The sequence below is a fragment of the Rhea americana genome, unplaced genomic scaffold, assembly GCF_003343005.1.
Source record: "Rhea americana isolate MKP2758 unplaced genomic scaffold, rheAme1 scaffold_2, whole genome shotgun sequence".
Lineage (NCBI taxonomy): Eukaryota > Metazoa > Chordata > Aves > Rheiformes > Rheidae > Rhea > Rhea americana.
Genome location: NW_028186149.1, coordinates 4,018,080 through 4,033,589, shown reverse-complemented (window position 1 = coordinate 4,033,589; position 15,510 = coordinate 4,018,080). Strand labels below are relative to the sequence as shown.

At 38.1% G+C, this 15,510-nt stretch overlaps 1 protein-coding gene across 1 annotated transcript in view; it reads right to left on the bottom strand.

Annotated features, from left to right (window-relative positions):
- THSD4 (thrombospondin type 1 domain containing 4) overlaps positions 1-15,510 on the bottom strand; it is a 359,658-nt gene that overhangs the window by 15,231 nt on the left and 328,917 nt on the right. The window contains exons 12-14 of the mRNA XM_085303323.1: positions 14,835-15,039; positions 12,096-12,269; positions 1,319-1,492 (exon numbers count right to left, since the gene is read on the bottom strand). Of these exons, the coding sequence (XP_085159449.1) occupies positions 1,319-1,492; positions 12,096-12,269; positions 14,835-15,039 (553 nt within the window). The remainder of the gene's footprint in view (positions 1-1,318; positions 1,493-12,095; positions 12,270-14,834; positions 15,040-15,510) is intronic.

The window sequence follows — 15,510 nt, the reverse complement described above, 5'->3', positions numbered from 1 at the left end:
TTTTAACGGTTCTTCCAAAAGATGTTATCTCAGCATTTGGCCTCTGCTCTAAAGAAGCTCAGCAGAGAAGGTCATCTACTAGTGCTCCCCACGCTCGTCTACTTACATCCGCTTTGGTGACAGGATTTGGCCAGTAGACCAGATTCGTCAGACTCTTCTTTCAGTTACTATTCATTAAAGACTTTGTACCCCTGAGATGCATCAAAGACAATGCAATCTCACGCAAGGAAGTAAGGTGAATTAGCTTAAAAGAACAGGGTTTTTTTAAATGAAAGAAACTTTATCAACAGGAGAGTTACAATRACCTTATTGTAAGCTTCTCTCTGTGGTGGCAAGAATAGATATAAAATTCCTACTCCCTTGTGTGGAGCAGCATAAGTAACAAAGCCTAGACCTTATCTGTTATTAAAATTTCAGCTATATTTTAAATCTGAATCTATTGTTACCCTTAATACAAATAACTTTATTTACACTTGAAAGCATTTGCATAATAGATGCCCTTTAATCTCCATCTTAGCTTTATCAGTCTGATTTCCAACTGCTTATCAGCTGGAAGAATCCTGGAATCTAAAATGCAGCGAGTTAACAGCGCAGGGGAGAGACTTTTCCCCAACAAATTGATGAAATGCTAGTACCAGCCGTCCCAATGACTCTGTAGGCTACACAATAGGCTCTTAAATTTTTAGGGCACCAACTGACAACTTCTAAAATTCCTCTGCTCCTGGAGGCAGCAGTGTTTGGTTAGAATCAGAAAGTGCACTGAGGTATGGAGCACTGGAAGAGTTTATATTGGCCACTAACCAAGTTTTGTGCTCTTCACCCATCACAACAAAAYTCAGCACAACAGAACTGAATTCAACTTTTGCTTTAGCTGCTGCTTTTGTTTACTCATTCTCTATGCTTTTGCTATGGCCTATACATATCCCTACAGGCATGCAGGATCTACACAGGCTCAACTTTAAAAGGTGCAAATCCATTGCTTCCGCATTGCCTTCAATATGCTAAGCAGCTTTCTGACATGTTTTGTTTTATAAGTAAACCTGGCCAGTAAATGAGAAATAAAAATGAAGCTACAGAGGAAAAGAAGAACAAAGTCTTATTTTAATCAAAGCTCTTTGGTAAAACACAGCAGATGTAGAAAAGTAGCTCAGTAAAATACAGAAGCAACTTACCCAAACGTTCCAGAGACACAGGTATACCTTATGGCATGTATTCTCAGCGCACGAGAAGACTTCTCAGCGCACGAGAAGACTTTTTTTTTTTTTTAATAATAAGATTCTGGCAGAAAATAAATCCATGTGTTAGATTTGGAGCTTACCTGTGTCCAGCTCCCAGCAAACCACTCCACTTTACCAGCACAGGGGCCGTTATTGCAGGGAGCGGTTTCCGAGGGTCTGTTGTTCCCACAGCCCTCCAGAGGCAGGCTGCTGACGTGGTTGGTCATACAGACCACTGAGCGCGTACGGACTCCGTCCCCACATTCTGCAGAACACTGCGGAGCAAAAGACAAACATATTCGTTAGTCTATCCTCCAGACTGCGCAATGAAATGAGGCAAAGCAAGAACCATGGAAAGGTAACTGAATTTATTCAAAGTCATTTATTTTCACTTGTTATCCAGCTGCAGCAGATCATGTTACAGATTCATACTGTTGTACACATTACAAATGAAAGAAAATGAAGGATAAGGTGTGAAGGAAATTTACAGATTTTTAACAGACATCTTTCTTTTATTTTCTTCCTTCTTCCTGTTTGCAAATCCTTTCAGTTTGCTTTTTATTTATCCTTCTGTATACCAATTAACAGGTCTGAGAAGCGATAATTTCAACTAGCAGCTTTTCAGAGAACAATCAAAACGATGTTTGGGCTTTCAAATTTTTCTGCAAGTTTCTCCTTTGACCATGCAAGCTGTCAGCTAGGTAAACTCTTAAGTCAAAGGATAAAAGGCTGGTTAAAAGAATGAGGCAAGCAAATCCTTCTTGGAATAATCTGTGGCCACTGGTAGAAAGGTGACTGCATAGGGAATCCTGGCACTTATCCATATAGAGGGTAGAGAATGAGAGCACAACGAAGTCGAAGAAAAGCTTAAGGTCTTGGGGAAGGCTCAGACAAATCCTAAAAATAAAATCACAACTACCACTAATTATTGCCCAACCTGCTTCTGCTAACAACTGCTAAGTTGCTAGTTACAGTCTTAGAAGAACTGGCCATAAAAGTTGACTTCCATTCCATGTTGCTTGCTAATCGTAAGAATTCCCAGTTACTAATAGTCACTATTCTCAACTTTTCACTGGTAAATTCTGAAAGCTCTTGCTGGTGATACGTAGATTCATGTATCACATCTCTGGAGATGGTATGYATGTGACCCATAGATCATGCAGGATAAATTCAATCCAAGATGAATCTTTACGCTTTTACAGCTTGGTCATTAATTTACTTCATTGTAAAAGTCTTTGATATTCCACCATTCTGGGCAGGATCAAACTGTTACCATTTAGAAACAAAAATTTTAGAAAAACAAAATATGCCAGARAAATGATTAATTCATATGATAGACTCTTTTTCACTTTTTACTTCTTTCTTAACCCTCCTGTTTCTTTTTCTTTTCAAATGCATTCCGCATTTAATGACTACACTATTAAAGAAAAAACGTGCAGCTTGCTGAAAGAAGTGTAAATAGTTAAAATAAAACATTAAATGCCAGTCAAGTGCATTTTTTCTCCTATGTTACACATTCTTTCTTCTAGTTTATCTTGTATGTGTAATATACTATAATTGCTTAAAGTTATTTAAATTCAAACATGCAATGTAATTAGTTAGGAGAAGCTGTGTATTACTTTCAGAATTAACAGATCATCCCTTGTGAATGAATGGGTAGCTCTGGATTGGGATTTTTTTTCTTTTATTGATTAAAAATAAGAATGATTCAGAGAACTGGTAATGACACACAAAGAGGCCTACTAACTTGAGTTGGTTCCCATCAGTAATAATAAAAAGACTTTACGTCCAGTAGTTGAAGTAAAGCAGCACAGATGCTCTGGCAATGCTGCTATTAAGAATAGGACTAACAAATAYAGTTACTCATCTTTGCAAGAGAGACACCAAGGACTGAATGCACAGTCAGTTGCAAACTACTCTTTAACCATACCCAATGATGAGTATTGGTTATGGAGGAACACACTGTAACGTTGTATTTTTTCCACAGATCCAGGATAGAAAAACAGTTTTTGCTGTTACCAAGTCAGTTTCTTTCACAAAGTAAAAGACAAAGTTTTGCTAAAATGGAACCCTAAGAGGAATAAAGAAAAGAGATTCAACTTCTTTAAAAATATTTTTTACCAAACAAAACACCATTTTGGAATACCTAGAAATTCAGTATTGAATGAATGCTTATGTACTTCATTGGAATAGGACAAAACTCACCATTTGTAATGATTTATTCCTGGATCTGAAAGATTAAATAATTATGCTTCTCCTAAATTATGCCTCTAAGGAATATAGTGAACCTTATCTTTGTTTGTTGGTGCAGAACAAAGTTTTTCAGTCACTTTCACACAGACGTACAGCATAGTCAGACTCCTCTCCTCAGCATACTGAATGTGATGGCTAAGGAGGTCTTTTCAAGTTGCTCTCCATTCAGAAAATCAATAGCACCTTGAAAATACAGAATCATGCAAATATTGCTAGTAGTGAACCTTTCTCCCTTTATATACATTAACATACACGTTTGACCCCCACTTCAAACTGCCCACTCCTCGATAAATTGACTGTTTAACTGAACCCCATCAATGGCTGTCTTTCAAACCCACAGTACAGAACTAAGTTTTGTGGCATCGTATCACATGCCAGGAAAGTAAGCTCAGTTACAACACTGCATAGGCAACTATCCTGCAAATACTTTTCTTATTTCTAAGTAATTTTCATTTGACAATCTAATTTGCTTTTATGCTTCACAGACCAAACAGAGCTGGGAACAAGTTTAGTCTATAAACTTACCCAGAAAATGTCCACAATCTTGTGTTTAAAATGATTATGTATGAGCTAGGCTTACATATTAAATAACAAAGGAAATACCATATGGGAAGGTATAGGGCTGTCCCACCCTCTGCTGTAAGATTTTAGTGCAGATTAACTACCCTCAAAGGATTTGCATAGCAAACTTAAACCTGAATGTTTCTGAGGCTAGTATGGTTTTTCATGTTTTTTTTTTTTTTTCTCTCCAATAAAAATCTTCTGTGTGAAAGCCATGACTTCCAAAGCCAAAGGCAAGCAGCAGGGAGCGTTTGGATCATGAACACTCTCCTTTCTGCTTTTACAGTTGACACACTGCTTTCAATTTTGTGCCATTAATTTGTTGCATTAATATATTATACCTTCTATAACCTAACATTGTATGATAAGTTTACTTACAAAATCTGAAAGGAACATTCACAAACTACCACTTCACTACTCTGGCCCTATTTTTAAAGATATTTCATTTCCCTTTCTTGTTTTAATTGGCTGCAATTCCTTCAGAAATGTTAGTCTGTGGAACACCCTCCCTCCTTTTAAGAAGTTTGCCATTTCTCCTCTTCCTGAGGTCCTTCCCTCAATGGTTCAGTCTTAAAAGKTTTCCACTCTCATAAAGAAAAAAATAATAAAAAAGAAATACAGCACTCTGATAGCTGTCTGAGTAACAGCCCAGAAAAATGACACATATTCCKGCAAACCTGAAAAGCTGCTAGTGGAAACCTGAATTTTTTGTGTTCAACCATGGGACATGGGAAAGTAAGTAAAACCCTTTAACAGCGCCAGTTCACTTTCACTGATGCGGCAGCATTACTCATCATCCCCAGCTTTTATCCTCAAGCAGGACAAGTATGAACAAGCAGGAAAAGTACCAGAACTGCAATGATTTCACACAGTTTTGTTAGCTTAAGTTTTTAARCATCAACCGAGTTCTAATAAAATGTTCCCACATCTGTGCAGGATTTGTGTCTACCTCACTTTAGCCTGTATCACCCCACAAGATACTTAAGTTTTTCTGCATCATCATGTTACAATAACGCAAACAATAAAAATGAAGATCTGTGTTTGAAATACATTTATGAAATTCCTTAGTTTTATTAGACCTACTCTGAGAAAATTAAGCATGACTCCCTTTCAGAACAGATTTTTGAAGGATTATGTAACCTATGATTTACCAGACAGAAAAAGAGTCTTATTTCAAGAGCTCACTTCCTGCCCTCTAAGACCGGCAGCACATTTTCAAAGGCGGTGATGTTGGCAGCAACTGTTTCTTTTAGAAAAGCAGGTCAGAAATACCCTAAAAGGGGTCAGAAATATCCTAAAGGAGGGCCACAACACTTTTTGATATATGGATTTAAATTATTTCCCTTGGAAAGTGTATCTGTGCATAGAGCAGATCTTGGATCAGAAGTCAGACTATCCTATATTTCATCCAGCAGATTCATGCTATCTTTCCAAGCCAACAATACTTTCAAAACATCTTACGATTTTTGGATATTTTGTCTGGATTAGGATTGCCYCTGCTTAGGCATTATTACTTTCTTTGTTAGTCAGTAACACTGTTGGTACTGCTTTGTAACTAACACTCTGCACATGCTAACRCACTCTGAAATAAAACGATGGAACATACTTCACCACCACTCCTTAACACAGCTCTTACACTATGCCTTCCCTTCCAGCTGCAAGGACTTACCAGGGCTGCGACCAGCCTGCCCCTCACCTGCGGCCTCCTCCCACACCCCGCCCCTGGGCCCAGGAGCTCAGACCGAAGCCTTCAGTCCCTGCCTGAGCTGTGCTGTAGGAGTGCTGGTCTCCTRGTGGAGCTTGCTGGTGTGCAGCTTACTGGTGCTGGACCATGGGCTTTGCTAAACTGGACTCTCACTCTTGGACTGACTTCCTGGCTTSACATCAGACCTGCCTCATCACCGCAAACTTGCCTGATGACCTTAACTCTTGGTTGGCCACAGCTGCCATCTGCAAATGCCTGCCTGGCTCCCTCACTTGGGTACTGTGGAAGGGCCTGGGGCTAGCAAGGCCCCTGCCCTGCCAGCCCTGTTACTGCCCTCAGCTCTCCATCCCATAGGAAGCAGCTGGTCCTTGCTGCTACCTGACAGGACTTAGCAGAAATATATGTACATTTATATTAAAAAACCTCTAGAGAGCACATCTATGAAGAAAGTCCAAAGTCATACCCGGATATCAAAGTGTATTCAAATTCTAAAATACAGAAGGTGATGGCTTCTAAACTGGAGTTAGTCTCTGTTTGGTCTGGTGTACTAGCAAAGCCAGCTAGGGTACTAAAGCCTTTCAAATATGTGCAGTGCACTCAAAGAAGTGGGCTGTAGGTGAAAAGCAAGGAGAAAGCTGGCAGTTTTGTCTCTATATGGCTCAGATTTCTCTGAATGTAGTCAGTAAGCAGAGCAATTCAGAGAAAATGTTGGTTGCTCTGCTAAAAAACTGTGCCTCCCAAACATCAAGTCTCCTAAACGAAGGAGAAGGTTTATGAGGGTTCTTGCTAAGTGATTAGATGGAGATATGCTCGTGAGGACAGCACAAATAATAGGTTAACAATTAGAAATGGAGTATAACGAGTGAAGATTTTAAAGCATTCAAACTGTAAATTGTAGTGCCTTCACTGCAGTGATCTGATTTAGCAAAAGTTAGACCTTCCACAGCTTGATTTCTGAGGAGAGCTGAAACTATAGGTTACAGATAAATATTGGGAATACAAGTATTTTTAATACTGTAATGTATCTTCATACTTAATGTTCTGTGATGAAATACTAGCTTGCTTTACTGTAATTCTAATCACTGTGTAAAATCTCCGGTATTAAACTGTCTGGCTTTCCTTTATATCCATAGATATGACATCACTGTGTACTCACCAGAACACTCCAATTTGCCTATAAACAAAACAATTTGGTTTTGGTAGTTATATGTTGTTTAAAAAGTCTAGAGCAACAGAGTTTTGCCAAAGAGAGATCAGCTGAAGAGGAAAAAAAGATTCTAGAGGTCTTGGCCATTCTTCTATCAATGTATCCTTCAAAACTATCCTAGCTCTGTGTTTCAGTGCAAATCATGAAATGAGTTACATATTTGTACATCAAGAATGTAAAACTCCTGCTTCCACATGGCTTCCACACAACAAAGTCAGTGGGAGGGATGTATTTTATCCAGGTTTCACTTCAAACGGAAAGCAATCCAACAAACAATGGTAATGAAGAATAGCAAAACATTTACAAACTCCTACACCTCCACAGTGGTTTCTGCCTCCCTTGCCCCCTCCCAGGATCTAGGTGATCTTATTAGAGATATCCAGATTTAAGGAAAGAATAGTGAAATAAGAAGGTGAGCTACAGTACTCACTGGCACTTCCATACCTTTTGACTAGTCAATAAACCGAGGGTACTTCAAGGTAATCTTTTAGGATTGTGATGAATAAAGCATTGATCTTTATGAAGCACATTAGAGTTCTCTGTTGAAAGCTGCTATAGAAGCATTACTGTTGCTCCTTCTAATGAAGTGTGAGATCCAGCGCATGCTTTTGATTTGCTTTGATTTGTTCCCTGAAGTACTACGCTTCTTTCTTTCCTAGATTTTATTTTGGCCTCAGAATCTTACTAACATGTAGGAAGTTTTTGTATTTTGGCTTCTTTTCTAGGTATGCTCTCAATGTAAACGAGATACAAATGAACAAAGGACATGGCAATGAGGAATAAACAAAATTGCAATAGGGGAATGTTCCAGTTAGTTGGGAGGAAACTTCTGTGAGCTTCCCATTGCTGTAAATCAGGAGAAAACAGGTTTCCTGCTTCTGACCCACAGGACAAGTTCACTTTCCAGCAATTACAGCTGCAGAAGAATCAGTCATGTGAAATGTTTGCAGGCATGTCATCTGCTCCCATCAAACCGATTTTGCCTCTAAGTTCAGTAAGGTTCACGAGCCTTACCCATTGATTTCTACTGATTAAGAGATGCAGTTTGGTGAAACACTGCAGCTTTAACACAGGATGACCTCTCAGGAGAATTACGAGACATGAAGCCATCTTYGCACAAATTCATGTAAAAAAAAAATTACAAAGGTTTGCCCAGATTGTCTACAGACAAAGAAAGTTAAAGATCATGTAGACAAAGCCTGTGAAACTTGAATTAATTATCTATCATTTGTACAGAAGATAAAGCAATAAAAAGACATATAGATTAAAAAAAAAAAAGTCTTGCTTTTGGAGACTTCAACCTGTACTCTTTCTTTCCCTCTGAAATGAATAAATATTTCTGTTTCCTCTCAAAATTGAGCCTGGGAGATGCAAAAGTAATCGTGTTTAGATCTATTTCAAAGAGAAATAATATACCACCTTCAGAAAATAAGGATTGTTTCTGAAGGATCAATCACTTTCCTTCACCAGGTATGTATTCCACTCTAAGTACAACATTATGCCCATGCTGGCCATACAACTCATAAGCTTTGCATATAAAAGATACTTCATAACATATGTACAGTGGGCTCTGATACTTGTTTATCAAAATAACTCAGATCCAAGAAATTTACTGTTTTCAAGAACACAGAAGCTTTTCCATTCATTCATTACTTAAGAATAATTATATAGATCAGGATTCAGCCTATGTAGAAATGGAATCCAGGAAGGTCAATGCCATGGGGGGAAACAGGTGGGCTATAAAAAACCTAAGTATGCATTGTGGGAAAACAAGACAGGAGAACACAGCAAGACGACAGCTAAGTGTTATTTATGGAGAAAAGTCACATACAGTGCACCCTGCGAAGGAAAAGAGAACTACACATAACTCTGTACTTGGCAGCTTCTGTGTTCTGCAGCTTTTCAGTGCACATACATGGTATTGTAAAATTTGTGTTTAGAATGTAACAAAATGCATTTGACAGAATATCAGAATATATTTGAACAGGCTGCCCAGAGAGGTTGTGGAGTCTCCTTCTCTGGAGATTCTCAAAACCCAACTGGATGCAGTCCTGTCTAACACGCTCTAGGTGACCCTGCTTGAGCGGGGAGGCTGGACTAGATGATCTCCAGAGGTCCCTTCCAACCTCAACCATTCTGTGATTCTGTTCATATTTTAATTATAGTATCTGCTCATTCAGAATCACAGAAACCATTAATGAAAATCAAAGGAACTGAGTTGATTTTCCATCGATTAAAACTATGCAAAGATTAAATTTTTTTTAAGCTCTAAAGCTATTTTCCTTGTTCAATACTTTAGCTATCATAAACCTCTGAAAATACAACATATTGTAAACAGAACAATACTGTAAACACTGTAAATGGATTTGAAAACACATGCTATTATATATCATAGTTACCAAGTCCTGCAATTTAACATCTGGTGGCAGTAGAGACAATCAAATTTTAATGATATTACAGCGTTTTTTCTTAACGCTTCACTAATTATCCAAATCTATACTGAAATGCCCCATGTATCACACAGTTCCAGACATATAACTTTGATATAACCCTTGCTAAAACAGAAAGTATGTGCCTAACCAGTCTCCAATGGGCTTCTGGAAATCTCTGTGGCATATACATCAGTATACATTAAGCATTTCCAAAATGAGTTCAGAAAAGTACAGACTAGGCCTTCACTTATGATTGCAATTATGTTTGAGTAGAACCATTTTAAAGCTCCAAAGTTCTCAAAAATTATGGTAAGTTCTTTTACCTCTTACTTCTAGCCACAGCTGAAATGCCAAAATACAGTGGAAAAGACTGGTCTGTGGTATTTCCATCTGGGACTTGAAGTAGACACGCAATTAATTTCACAAAGGAGGTCTGTTCTTTTGAGGTTTCAACCACAGTGTTGCAGACTCAAAAGGTCTTAACAAGCCTTCTTTAAGCATTTGAACTTTTGGCTGCTTATCTGAACCATTTGTGGGCTGCTCATCCCTGATCTCTGCTTATTGCTGAAATGTGGCTTGGCTTGAAGCATCTTTTAAAGAATTGTTTGTGAAAATTAAACATACAAAGCCCTCGCCTCTGGGATTGTCCATTTCCATTCTGTGACAGAATTCTTAAGTGTCTTTTAACAGAAACATACTCCACTAGAAAGAGACTTTTGATCCCCCAAAACAGCCCTTGAAAGGTGCAATAGAAATGCTAATGGCCAAAGGCCTGACTTTGCAAAGCTATTGACTACTCTCATATCCCACAGATCTCCGTTGGAATCCCTACTGTTCATCACCCCTGAACGTCTCATTTAGGTGTGCTAGGTATAAACTGCACCCTTGTAAGATCCAAGTTTGAATATCTTAGCTTGAATCCATCTCCCCTCTCGAATTAAGCAGTTCCTTTCAGTCTCTTTGCAACTCAAACTCCAAACCCATTTCTGCCAGAAGTGCTGGTGAATAATGCCAGATACAGTAGCAAGCATTTGGAAATAATTAATTTGTTCACTTATATAAGCCGAAAAGATAACAAAATCCATTCTTTACTTTCTGTCTCTAAAATGTTTGTGGTAAGAAAAATCACCAACATTTTCCACATCATCTGCTTCATTTTTAGGTCTCATGTAATATATATAAATAAGTATAACAACATTCTGTAGTCATAACCTTCAGGTTTGCATGCAGAAAATAATACAAAAAATCATCAGCTACAAAGTTGTACTTTTAGTTCTGCAGAGGCCAAATGATGTAGGACAACACAAAACCGAAATGCCAGAGTCTTCACTGGAATATATGTGCTTTATTAGGTGGAACTGCAACAGCTGACATTAGCTCAAAAGCTGAGCCAACTTTTCTGAGAAAGATTATTTTTAATTTCACTATTTTTTAGAATGCTTCCTCTTTCACTTGTAAAATACCACTTTAATAGCACTAATCATCTCTACAAGCTAGAAAAAAAAGAAAGATACTGTCATTTGCTTTAGAGCAGGAAATAGCGCACTGCCTTTTGTACTACACATATGCTCTAGCTGCTAACTTTTTGGCCATGCTATACAAGAACAACAAGAAAAAAAGTTCAAATAAGAACTACAATAATCTATTACTATATGAAGATCCTTTTTTATAAAAGCTATTTCAATTCTCTGGAAGCTGGAAGTTTTGCAGTCCTCCAATTGTAGCGAAAGTCTGATCATCTGTTTTAAAATTGTGAGACAAACTAGGTACCTGTCCTACTTGTGAAACTCATCCTCCTCTGCATCTAGAACATGTCAAAAACGTTTTGATGGGGCATCATCTTCATGCCAGACCTTCTCAGCTTTCAGATATACTACCAAAACCAGTCTAAGTAATAAATCTGTAAAGTTCTGAAGTCTTACAGTTTCAACTGATGAATGAGACTATTTGCCTACYATAACAACCAGTGACAGAAAAAAGGGGAGCTAGGTCAAGATTTTAAAGACACTGAAGGCTCAACTTGCCTGCAGGTGAAATCTGATCCGGTCCACAAAAGGGACCAAAATACCAGGCACGTCTCAGCCATGTTTGCAAATCTATTGATGAAAGCATGTACTTATCTATTAAAGAATTTCTTTGAGCCCTACATGGAAGCAAATAAATCACTTTTTATTGCTTTCCTGCTGAGAATACGAGATTTTTTTTTTTTTTTTTTTAATCCACCTTCCCAAAGCAAAGAAAGCCCAAATCAACTTTGCCTGTATTTGTGGAGTTTTCCCCTCTTATTGCAGCTGAAAAATCATTGTTTTATGGACCGAACGAAACCTGAACATCAGACCTCAAACCTCTACCTCTTCAAAAAAACAGCAGAGAAAGTTTAAAAACCTGCATCTTAAGATTCAGAGCTAAGTAAGGGAGAAAAATAGATCTCAACACATCCAATCCTTTGGGAAGTCAAGATTCAGATCCAGTTTTAAATCCAGATGTTTGGCCATGCACCCACACTCTTGTCCTTTCTATGGATTCTTGAATCTATCACAAACTCAGGATGCCTCTGAGATCATTATTTTCTGTTTGCACTTGCCTGTTTTACAGATCAAGTATAACTATAGAGAATAAGACCATTCCTTCTTCGGCTGTACATATGTATATTTTTATCTCTGACACACCTACGTTTTTTTAGAAGATTTGGCAGCACCAAAAGTAACAGAAAGCCTTACCCTGTCACTCCATTCTGTAAGGAACCAGCTCTTTGCACAAGGACCCATGTCGCAGTTCTCAATGTCATTTGGCCGTAGCTTCATGTTACATTCCTCATCATCAACAATGTCTCCAAGGTTGCTGACACATTTCACATCTCGAGTCCTCTGCCCCACTCCACAAGGTACTGAACACTGTAACAAAATGTAGGTTGCATCAGGATTCTGTGCAAGAATTGTCCTGTTTTTTTCTTGGAGTTGGGGACATTCTGCTCAGTTAGTCCTATTAAGAAATGCCCAGGAGCTGCAGAACTACGTCAAATCACTTGAGTAGTTTTACAATCACATCTCAGTCTATAGTGTACTCTATAGTATACTGCGTAGATACATCTGGAAAACTAACTCAAATGGTATCTTCCACTCAGTGGCCATGCTAAAATAACTGCTGGAATGTGGAGAGAAGGCTCACATGTTCTGCATAATTGTGTAAAAGCAAGAGAAATGCAAAGAAACACAACTTTTAACCCTTGTTAAAAGGAAAGGCCTTCTTCTCCTGCTCTATTTTCTCCAACCTCAGAGAACGCTGACAGCTATTAATGTCTCTGCCTGATGATGTAAAGTGTCCAGATCATCAAGCAAAAGGGAACATCCTTTCCTGCTGCATATATATATATATTGAATGTTTTGATGAGTCCTGTAAATTCTGTAGAATTACTATGGAAAAATCACTGGGAATTCTGAGATTAAAAACCTTAACACTTGCACACAAAGATGCTTACTTGACATTGCAGAGGCAGCCTCATTCTGCTGTTTCCTTGGTTTTGAATGCTTAAAAACGTATACTATATTTAAAGGTAAAATTTATCACAGACCCTGCCAGGTCTAATGTATTCCCTATGGCAAGATGCCTTATAGACCTCGCCTTCAGACTGCAGCTATTTTCTTCACCTGTTCACTCCAGTTCACTCCAGAACACTTGTCAAAACACAGATTAGATATGTGAAGTTATTAAGTGATGAAATAGTTAAACTGTTCAAAATAAATACTCCATTCTTCTGCTGTGTTTATCAGTAGAATTTAATCTGTGTTACAAAGGGGTCATCATTATTCTTACTATGTCATAAGTAAGGGTTATTGTCCAGGGTTACTCAGTAGGTAATATAAAAGCCAAACATAAAACTGAAGCTCTCAGAGTTCAGTCTGCTGCCTTTGAGCTTAGAATTGTCACAGTGCCATCTTGTATTATCAGATTTAGATCAAAGTTTTYGACATTTGTTTGTCAGAAAAAATTATCAGGACACTGAAATCTTAGATGGGTTTGTTTTTAAGATCACAGACCTGTCTCCAAAGTGAAAACCTAATTTCAGCTTCAGTAGGCTAATACAAATAAATATTCTACTAAAACTACAGCTTCCAAACTTAGCTGTTTCTTTCCATATAGCGAGCCTTCTTTATGCCAAAAGCATTATTTTACTTCCAAGAGTAATCACAAATTTAACTGAGACTACTGCTACATTTCACCAGTTGCAATTTCTAAAACGTATTTCTTTACCTTGCTTCACAGTAGGCAGTCAAGGGTTGCAGGCTGAACTATTACTCAAAATGTACCAACACACAAAATCAGCTACTCTTTCTCATCAGCAATAAAATGATCTAAATTTTACCTTTAATAGCAAATCTACTGTCCTTGAAGCCAAGATGGATTTTTAAACAGATCCTGAATAATGCATTAATCAGCCATCATATCTTCATATTTGTTTAGATATTTCTGTGATGTTTATCCCAGGAACTTACCAACTTGTCATTGATATTTCATAAATAAAAGCTAACAGTGTCTCTATTAGCCTCAGAGAGTTAAGTCACCAACTCAAAGCCACGCAGACCTGCAGCATGACCCCACTGGAAGTGTGCACGCGGGAAGCTGCTCTGCTCCAGCCCGCAGATGACGCAGTCTGTGCTGCAGCACACACTGGCACAGCTACCAGCTGGGGGAATCAGAAGCGAGGAGGTACTGCAGATGGAAGGAAGGAGAAGGGTTGGGTCTAGTGCTAAGCCGGATTTTTCATGGTCTATTCACCCACGTAACTCAGCAATTCTATCAAATTTTTAGTTTCATGGCTAAATGTAAAAGACTTGCATATGGCTACACCTAACCCACCAGGGTATCACCAGGGTACTTTTTCCCTTTACCTGACGGCCATGTGAGTATCTAGGATGGCTGTCTTTTCGCCAAACTTTCTGTAAACAGCACAGAAATTAGAGCTAAAATTTGCACTATCCAGGCTATCCAAGAGCTTTGGCATAGCCTCACATCAAATATAGTGACAGCGACTACTGACTCCCTGGGAACACATTTGTAAGGTTAACTTGAAGACCTAGAACAAAACTCTACGTGCTAAGGAAAACAACAGTAAGTTTGCTGCCTCAGGCAAACCTATCAGCTCCCTCCCATATTTATTTCACACAGAATTAAAAAAACACCTTTTTTAAAAAAGCTTGTGTGCCCCTGTACATATATCTGTTTCGTTCTACGCAATTGTTCTTTTTCAGTTTCTTTCTGGTTACAAATAGTAAATTCTCATGGTCATAATCTCACAGGTTTTTTAAACAAAGATATACTTATTTTCAACTAATGTATTTTCTACATTCCAGTTCTTTGTTTTAAACAAAACCAAATTTCACATTTGATTAGCAGTATCTGAGAGAACATTCCTGTTTTCTTGTAAGGTTTTATACCCTAAATTAATCAATCATACTTACTGAAGTCCACTCTGTCCGAATCTGCCATTCGCTGCAGATCTTCAGCTGGCAAGTGCTGGTTGTCTCTGGTTTCTCCAGGTGATGGCAGCGGTACTGCTGAACGGTCAAGGTACGATTGGCATACATCTGCCGACACAAGATTTGCCGATGCTGCATACCAAGACCACATGTTTTGCTGCACTCAGACCACTCCCCTATATCCCAGCTAAAGGAAAGAAATAAAAAAAAAAAAAAAAAAAAAAAAAGGCAATTTGCTTTCTAAAGATTCCTGTAATACTAATCTGAGCGCAGTTCCAATGACAGGATTCTGAAGCTTGGACAGTGTCTTATAATAAGACTTCAATAAGTGAGACAAACTTCTGCATGCCTAACCTAATGCTTTATGAAGAGACCATTACATACTTACAACCAGTCTACTTGTAGTGGTTGATACTAATCAGTATGCATACAGATTGCCCAACGGCTTCAAAAGGCATTCATTAATGTATGTATTAATTATGCATTGATTTTAATACATCAATTGACTAAACTATTTATCATTAGCATTTATTGACAGTGCAAAAATCAAGTAGTAATACTTTAATTAATAGTACATTAACCAATCCACTAAAAATTACTATCTGTATTTTAAAAATCTGTATTTCTTTACTTTAATGACACATCTCAAATAGATGCT